The sequence below is a fragment of the Anolis sagrei genome, chromosome 4, assembly GCF_037176765.1.
Source record: "Anolis sagrei isolate rAnoSag1 chromosome 4, rAnoSag1.mat, whole genome shotgun sequence".
Taxonomy (NCBI): Eukaryota; Metazoa; Chordata; class Lepidosauria; order Squamata; family Dactyloidae; genus Anolis; species Anolis sagrei.
The window spans coordinates 195952742-195962156 of NC_090024.1; the positions used below are offsets into that span (position 1 = coordinate 195952742).

The window sequence follows — 9415 nt, forward strand, 5'->3', positions numbered from 1 at the left end:
TCGACTTTGCAAGCTTCCTTTTCTTTGCTTGTTACATAATTGCACATCACCTACCGGTAGTTTAATTCCATTCCTTATTTGGTCTGCAGCCAGGCATGCACCCTCTCCTACGTTAAAAGTCCTCATCAGGAAAACAAGTTCCTGTTTGTTCAAAGGATGTGAAATTGGATTAGGAACTTAGGCTCAATTGTTGTGTTCCTATTATAAGCATGTGAGCGCATGTTAAAATAATATATAAAGTGGTGTGTATGTGCACAGGACAGAATTTCCCAAGTGATATGAGTTATATTTTGCTGTCTTTCTGTTCTGAATACAAAGCTATTGTTTTCAGCTGAGCTATCTATCTATCATCATTAGCTTTATTTATATCCCAACTTTCTCCTCATGGGGACTCAAGTCTGCTAGCATCTATCCACACTAAATAGTTTAAAAAGAGCAATACAAAAGTTTAAAAAATAACCGTGTGGTAAAAACAATTAAAATACAGCAAATACGTTAAAATGGCAATTAAAACTCATATCTGCCCAATCCCACCCATGCTCCCCACAACCTCCCTTTACCCTCCCCTTATCTAGACCTGTAACAGTAAATATCAAATGAATATTTGGTTCTCTCCTATGAACATCTCTTTCTTTTGCTTATATTATTAATATTGAAGTAGAAAGGCACAAATAATCATAATAATCATAATAATAAACTTTATTTGTACCCCGCCACCATCTCCCAAAGGGGACTTGGGACGGCTAACATGAGGCCAAGCCCAAAAATTACAGTACAGCAAAAGTACAAAGAAGCAAAAATAGCATCAAAATAAAATACATGAAATAACAAAATAAAATAAACAGTTACTAAATAACCTGACAGAGAAATAGGACACAATGGGCGGGCCAAATGCACAGGATAACATTGATAAAACCCTGGATGAGATAAGTAGTGGGAGAATGTGTTTCTGAGAGAGGAGCTTATAAGGGGTGAACAATAGGGTTAGACCTTCATTGAGGGCGGGGGGAAAGTGCATCATGACGACGAAACTGTAGTTGAAACAGACAAAATATGGAATATATTTTCACTCACCAAGGGCACATTGGAAGAGCCTAGTTTTTAGGTCTTTCTTAAAAGCTGCCAGGGTAGGGGCTTGCCTAATCTCACTAGATAGCAAGTTCCAAAGCCGAGGGGCCACAGCAGAAAAGGCACTCTCCCTTGTCCCTACAAGTCGTACTTGTGATAAAGGTGGGGGTGAAAGGAGGGCCTCCTCAAAGGATCGAAGCGATCGTATAGGTTTATGGTAGGAGATGCAGCAAACATTTAGTAGTATATATGTAAAGGATGTGTGTTTATGTTTTATTGTGTTTTTCTCTACCCTCTTTGTCTTCTGACCACAAGCAGCTCATAGATTAAGGGGAAAGGGACCTCTTCACCCAATATTGCATTGATGTCTCAAACCCACTTAGTCCACAGGCTGCCATTGTTTCTGCTTTCACTATCTCATATGAACAGCCATTTATGTTGTCATTTATATGCAGAGATGCCTATTTATTTATGCATGTTGGGATATATCCATATTCTTAAAGAGCAGAAAAACATATCATTAACATGCCAGATGCATACAGATATTGTACACACAATCTAACAGTTGATTATGTCTGCTCCTTTCTCTATTGAACCCTTATCCAGGAAAACCTCACAGTCCCACATGTCCCTACGCTTTGCATGTATTTTTTTTTAAAAGAAAACAAGTAAAAAAGGTCTTATAAAATAAAACTCCCAACAAAATAGGGCCATCAATAACAGAGCAAACACATTTGATAAATAAAATATTCAAAAGTGAATCTGGGTATAAGGAAGCAGAGTACCATCAGAATACTACACCTAAAGAATTTATCAATAATGAATAATACAGAAAAAGAGGGAATATATACATAGGGCGTGCCAATGCATATATACAAAGAAAGAATGGAAATCTAATGATGAACTATACCAGGAATTGATACATGAACAAACATTTAACAACAAGAACTTGATTAGAGCACAGTCAGTAGAAAACAATGATAGAGGCAATTTAGGAAAAACACGGTTTTTTCTGCACACATACTCCCACGAAGTACAGCCAATTTAGCTCCTATTGAGATCAAAACAGATAGTAAAGACACTATGTGATTACAGGTGAGGGAAGCCTGCTGTGATCCCAAGGAAGGAAATAACTTAGTTTGAGTTAATCCTGTGTCAGTACTTGCAGGGAATAAATTGTTTTCTCTTGTTACCATTGTGCCAATGTTACGCCATCTAGAAGCACTGGGTACAGACCTTCAGTTTGATGCTGACCTTAACTTGGGTGTCACCAGATGTACAGTTCTGTCAGTTAATATAATACAATGTCCCTGTTTCGTTGGATGAATGTATGTTTTTTGTAGCTTCAGAATATGGGCAATGTGCTTATTGGGGTGTGGTCTAGCAACTACTTATTTATTTATTTAGAACTTTTATATACCGGTCTTCTCAACCTCCACAGAGGGACTCAGGCTGGTTCACAACAAAAATTCACAAAGAGTAGTTTAAAATACCACACCACATAATGCACTAATACATAAAATACATTAAAATACAATAATATAATTACATAAGGCCAAGTTATCAGAATAAAATCACAATTCATCACCAACTATGTCCTTGCCTTCTTGATATATCACCCTTCATCGACATGGGATTCTCCAGGTGTTGGCCATGTTGGCTGGATATGATGAGAGTTGACTCAAACACAAGTAAAGGACACCAGTTTGGAGGTATATGACACTGAACAAGAAGGAAAAGACTAGCTGAGCCTGGGAGGTTATTATAAGTGTCTCTCTCTGAGTGGGATCTTCTGAGATCCAATACTCTTTTCAATTGTGGCACCAGTTTGTGGAACAAGCCCGCAGGAGGATTATCTGGCATTACTTTCATCTTTTCAGTGCTTTGCATTTCTCCAGACCATTTAAAATTATTTTGGTTTGTTTCTACTCACTGTGTATTAGTCTACATTATTCCTGCTATCTTTCATGGTTTTTTGTTTTGTTTTACTTCTTTCCAAGTAGTTTTAAGTCTACCCTAGGGTATGCAGTGCAGTGGTAAATGTGAGAACAAATTAATGAATCCATGATTGACATATTTTTGAGATGTACATATTCATAGTAAATTGTCTCGTGCGGAGGCCTTTGCAAAGTGGTGAAGAAAGAAACATTCTGTTAAGCTGATATTTCCGATTGTCTCTTGCAGCCAGAAAACCTCCTATATACTTCAAAAAGACCGAATGCTGTATTAAAACTAACAGACTTTGGATTTGCCAAAGAAACCACCACACATAACTCCTTAGCTACGCCATGCTACACACCATACTACGTAGGTAAGTAAATCGCTTGAGAAAATTGTGTCTTTCAGTTTCTGAGACAAGACACTTATAAGCTTCCATCGGCTTCTTTCTTAGTGATAGATAACTGATTCTGTGTTTGAGTGAGCTAGTGTGGTTTTTGAATCGCCACATGTGATAGCATTGAAAATACCATATGGATTACAATATGAGACTGCAGTATGCATTTTCCTCCCCTCTTTAGCTCCAGAAGTATTAGGCCCAGAGAAATACGACAAGTCCTGTGACATGTGGTCCCTTGGTGTCATCATGTATATTTTGTAAGTAAGATGCTTATTTTTTGGTGTACTTCTTGGCATGATATCTTGATTGTATCTACTACTACTCTATGTTCTCACAGCAGGCTGAAGTTGCAGAACATAAGTAGGGTAAAGGGAGGCTCTGGGGAGGGAGGGTGGGATGGGGTGATATGAGCTTTAAAGGCCATTTTAATATATTTTCTGCATTTTAATTCTGTTTTTACCACACTGTTATTATTTAATTATTTTTTTAACTTTTGTATTGGTTTTTTTTTTGCACTGTTTAGTGTGGATAGATGTTAGCCACCTTGAGTCCCCATGGTCTCAAATAAATAAAGATAATATTAAGAATAATAATCTTTAGAGTTAGATTCTCACATCTCAGCTACAGTTTCTCGTGTCTTAAGTTTCGCACTTCTCAGTTCATATACTTTTTTCTCCTTTTTGCTTAATTTTCCAGAATGTCAACTTTGCTGCCATATCCTAGCCATTTTGCACTCTGTTACTGATGCAACATTGACCCTCAGCCTCTTGGCCAGGAACCCCTTAATACAGTGACAAGTACAATATGTTATCTAACTGGCATTTGCAATACAAGAAAGCAAAATGGATAGTTACCCCTCCCCCTCCCAACAGATGTACCTCAGATCTGAATTCTCCTCTGCATGTCCTCTGACTGTTTTTCTTTTTTGTGCAGGCTGTGTGGTTATCCCCCCTTCTACTCCAACCATGGTCTGGCCATTTCTCCAGGCATGAAGAAACGAATCCGAATGGGTCAATATGAATTCCCAAACCCGGAGTGGTCTGAAGTATCAGAGGAAGGTAAACATGTTCTTTTCTGGAAAGAGTGGAGGCAAAATAAATTTAACAGGATGTTCCTAAAACTACCTATGTAGTGAGAATGAACATATGCAATCAACAATTGAGCACTTCAAATTACATTTTTAGGAGGATGGGTATTGGGAGGTGAGGCACAAATGCAGCTTGCTACAATCCAGGGGAAATGGCTCTCATACAAAATGTGAATAACAATGCTAATTAGGATTACATTCTTAAATTATCGGTTAACCTATGCAATCTGTCACTTTTCCAAGCTTCTCCATTGTGAGGAAAAGAGGAAGGGAAACAAGGGATTGCAGAAAAAACAGAAGAAAGAAAAGTGTCCCATTCACAACTGACCTCAGAACTGCCCACTTCTGGGATGTGCTCCTTATTAAATTTACCTCTTAGAAAAAGAGGCCAATAGACAAAGGAAAAAAGTTACACATCCTTGCTATGCATACCAACAGGAGATCTAGTCCCTTTAAATGTAGTGAAAATTACTACCTGTAAAATACAAGGCTGTGTCACATGAAGAAAAGTAAAAAAGAAGCTTAGGAGAAGCTCTTTAATAGTTAAGAGAGATTGGATGTGTAAACTTTCATTACATAGGTATTGTCACACAGAGCAAAATAACTTTTGCTTTTGATGGAGTGGGGTCAGAAGATTAATCTGCTCTTAAAAAGGAGAAAAATAATAACAAAATTGTAAAAATACCTCTTTTGAAGTGGGACCTGAAAACAGAGGAAGCCAATAAGCAAAAAAAATCCCCAGGAAGGAAGTGGTATCATTACAAAGAGATAAATGGGAAGAATGTGGCATGTACGTAATGCAAAAACATGGTAGCCTAGGAGACTAAAAATGAATCAAAATGATTCATTGCACTAGAGAGATAGCAAGCAACTTAATATGACATATACAGTATTTCCAGTGTATGACTGTTCCTGGAGAGAGGAGGGTGAATGGGAGAGGGAGGAGAGGGGGAAAATAGTGGAAAAGGGATGGATACAAGTAGGGAATTAGGGTGATTACATCTGAATTTTAAAAATCTCTTTTTTGTTAAATTGTTAAAATGTATGTACTGTAAAAGTCGCCTATGTTATCTTCTAAAAATTTTCATGAGGAAAAGTGGTTAATATTATACTCTACTTCAGTGGTTCTCAACCTGTGGGTCCCCAGTTGTTTTGGCCTACAACTTCCAGACATCCCAGCCAGTTTACCAGCTGTTAGGGTTTCTGGGAGTTGAAGGCCAAAACATCTGGGGACCCACAGGTTGAGAACCACTGCTCTACTTGTTTCTCCCAAATAAAAAAAAATACAAGATTTCCAGCAAGAGGAGTGATGGTGGGGGGATCCCGGATTTGCTTGGTTTCCCATTCTCATATGTATAGGCAAAGTAACTCTGATTCACCTGATCTGATGTCACCGCCAGACCCTCTCACACATAAATATCTATTGTTTTTTAAAAAAATACTTGGATGTAAGATGCAGGGCAGGTCCCCATTATAAAAAGTGGCTTATGTGTGTTTTCTATACTACTTCAGGTAGATCCATTCTCCTGTGTAAGTGATACCACTTCTTTAGGGATTTCTCCTAACTTTGAAGAATTATTGTAATTTTGGGATGTGGTGTGCAGGGACAGAAAGTAATGTTTAATGCTGCTATTTTCTTCCACTTTCAGTCAAACAGCTGATTAGAAATTTACTGAAAACGGATCCAACACAGCGAATGACTATAACAGAGTTCATGAATCACCCTTGGATCATGGTAAGAATCCAGTTATTGTTTCAGGCAAGAAAAAAAGTAACTCTTCAAAAAGATGCAGGTGTCTAAGGTGAGAAACAGACGATCTAAAGCATCTTCATATAGCGGCTAACTTCCAAATTATTTTTCCTCTGCAGCAGTCAATGCAGGTGCCACAGACACCGCTGCACACTAGTAGAGTTTTGAAAGAAGAGAAAGACCTATGGGAAGATGTCAAGGTGAGTTGTCTCCCTGGTTTAGCTCACATATTTCCATCTGATTCTTCCTTGGCAAATATTTGGTGCTGATCATTGTTCAGGAGAGGATGAAAAGGCTATCTAGTCAATATGAAATGTAGACTATTTCTTGTCTTGAGGATTCCTAATTTGGAAACAGGAAAAATGGGATTTGGGTAGTGGTTTGGGGAAGTAGCCAATGGTAGTTTAGTATTTCTTATTATTCTGTGTGGATGAATACTTAAATGATTTCATGTGTGAACTGAACTGTTTTATAGGATTTTCAATATTTCATTATATGAGTTTGCTGAAAGTTTAGCCTGAATTATGTTGATAGTTCCAACTAGAGTAGAATCATTGAACTAGAGTAGAATCATTTAGATACATGCTGACTTTCCAACTTCCAGAAATCCCAGCCAGTTTACCAGCTGTTAGGGTTTCTGTGAGTTGAAAGCCAAAACATCTGGGGACCCACAGGTTGAAGAACCACTGCTCTACTTGTTTGTCCCAAATAAAAAAAAATACAGGATTTCCCTCTGGAAGTTGGAAAGTCAGCATGTATCTAAATGCCTTTTATCCAATGGGTCTAATTCAGTGAAATTAACAGTTGGACTCCGCACTCATCTCCACTGCAACTTGGAAGTTAGTTCTGTGTCACTAATAAGATGTCTTCCTCTCTACTGCACTTTTAGGAGGAGATGACAAGTGCCTTGGCCACCATGAGAGTGGATTATGAACAAATCAAGATTAAGAAAATTGAAGACTCATCTAATCCATTGCTTATGAAGAGGCGGAAGAAAGCCACTGCCCCTGAACCTACAGCACTCCCTCACTGAGGGCTCAGTAGAGCCAATCCCAATGGTTGTGAAAGCAATAACTATATCTATATATTTTTAAAACAAATCAGAGATAAGACTGTCATATCAAGCGCATGGAATTCAGATCTTTATACCAGACTAGTTATTTTTTTAGCTGCCCCTCGTGATTCTGGCCTATCTAGGGCCAGGCAGGAGACAGCTGCACTCTGTACAATACATAATACTATTATATTTTTATTTTTGTCCTGTAGGGGAAAGTATTTTCAGTAATTGGGTTTTTATTGGTTAAAATCTCCTGCTTTTCTCCCCCCTCTCCCCCGAGACACTGAAATTCCTGTGATCAGCATATTTAAGGGGAAATATTTACACATACATACATATATACATATGTATATGTATAGATCTCACTACTGTAGAGCTGAACTTCAGACAGTCAGAGTCCTGTGCTAAGTACTGTGTCGTTTTTAACAGTTAAAGGCTATCAGTTTGCATCAAAAGAAGAATCAAGGCTGTTGAAGAAATGCCACCTGAAGCAAAGGCATTGTTGATACTGTGGTCTTCATTAAACACCAGTAACCATTCCTTTGCAGTTGGACCTAAAGTACGGTTTACAGGTCCTAGGAGATACTCAATTGTCCCATGTGCAAGATACCTCTTTAAACTGGAAGCGCCCCCCCCCCCAATGCCTTTCTCCTTTCTCACTCCTGCTCTTCTTCTTTCTCCACCTCCCTCCCTCCCTTTCTTTGGGTATGCACAGGATTATTTTCCCCTTAATTGTGAGTTTGTGGATAGTATGTAACAATGTGCTAGGATATGTATTAAATGTCTATAAGTGTAGACAGGAAGGCCCCACCCCACTTTTGTATTCTTGAATTTTTGAGGGGCAGCTGTTGAATCTATAATGCGCCCAGAATTCAATTATTATCTCAGGGTTATTTGGGTGAGTGGGGCGGAAAGCTGTTGCGTGATGGTTGATTGTTCTGTTTCACTAGCTGAGATGACCTTCCCAAAGCACTATGCCAGCATATATCCTGTTGCCTAGTTTCCATCACCATCTCATTCAACATAAAAGCCTACATTTTGGTGCAATTTAAAAATCCTGAAGTCAGTTGGCAGGCTCATATCCTCTCCAACAATGAATCTTTTTCTACTGGCTGCTGTTTTAAGGAACAATAATGGAACAGCCACTTATCTTTACCAAGAATCCACAACTCATTGGAATGCTCAACAAAGTCTGAAATCAGAGTTCTCCATCCCATTGCACAATAGCCTGAAGTTTGGGTGGGTACAATTTGTCATCTCCCCACTTTAATGGAGTACCTTAAAAATAGGGCTCTCTTGGGTGGACTTCTTGATGTCTTTGGGTGTTATCTTGACAACATAGCAGAACTGCTAATAATATGGTAAGAAGTCCTACTCATGAAATCAAAAGACTTCACTGGAATTTGAAGGAGACGAGATAGAGCCTGTATGGGCTATAGGCTTCCTCCGTTGTTCTAGTTTCTGCTAGGAGACAGCTGCCTGAAGTCAAGCCCTCTTAAGGCTTAGTATAAGTACTTTTGGTTAAGTACTTTCTACAAGAAAAAGGTAAAAGGTACCTTAACATAAAATATTGCCTCGCTCTGTTGGTGGTCAATTCACTTGTCTGACTCTTTTGATATATTTTTAGTCCATAAATGAATATCATTTGCCATGTTTGTTTCACTGGCATTTTAATGTTTTTTAAAAAATCCACACTTTTCTTTTCTTTTCTTTTTTAAAAAGAAAGGTCTAGCTTTTAGGTGACATTTTAGACACTGTATGGAATTTTCATTTGTAAAAAAAGTTTCTTTTTTTTTTTGGTTGGTGTCTCATGCTGAAACAAATTCTTTGATTTGCGTTCTCCATTCTGGATTAAAGACACCTAATACAACAGAGTCTACTTTTGTGTGATCCATTATAATGAAAGCATGGTGTTTTGGCTTACCATCAGTCAGTTAGAAGAAGAAGGCTTTCATGGAACAAAAGGTGGTGATACCTGGAGCAGAAGAGTCCCATCAAAATCCTTTTCAGTTTTTAAACATTTTAATACAGTTCAATTTTTCGCAAATAATTGGTTTCAAAATACAGTTACTCATGATGCATGCAAATAGATTATTCAAAGATGTAGCATTTTTA

General features: G+C 38.1%; 1 protein-coding gene across 1 annotated transcript in view; it reads left to right on the forward strand.

Moving 5' to 3' along the window:
* The window catches only part of MAPKAPK2 (MAPK activated protein kinase 2), a 90807-nt gene extending 81633 nt beyond the window's left edge, over positions 1-9174 (forward strand). The window contains exons 5-10 of the mRNA XM_060772865.2: positions 3253-3379; positions 3588-3663; positions 4340-4464; positions 6143-6228; positions 6363-6443; positions 7133-9174. Of these exons, the coding sequence (XP_060628848.2) occupies positions 3253-3379; positions 3588-3663; positions 4340-4464; positions 6143-6228; positions 6363-6443; positions 7133-7276 (639 nt within the window). The 3' untranslated portion in view covers positions 7277-9174. The remainder of the gene's footprint in view (positions 1-3252; positions 3380-3587; positions 3664-4339; positions 4465-6142; positions 6229-6362; positions 6444-7132) is intronic.
* The last annotated feature ends 241 nt before the right edge of the window (positions 9175-9415 follow it).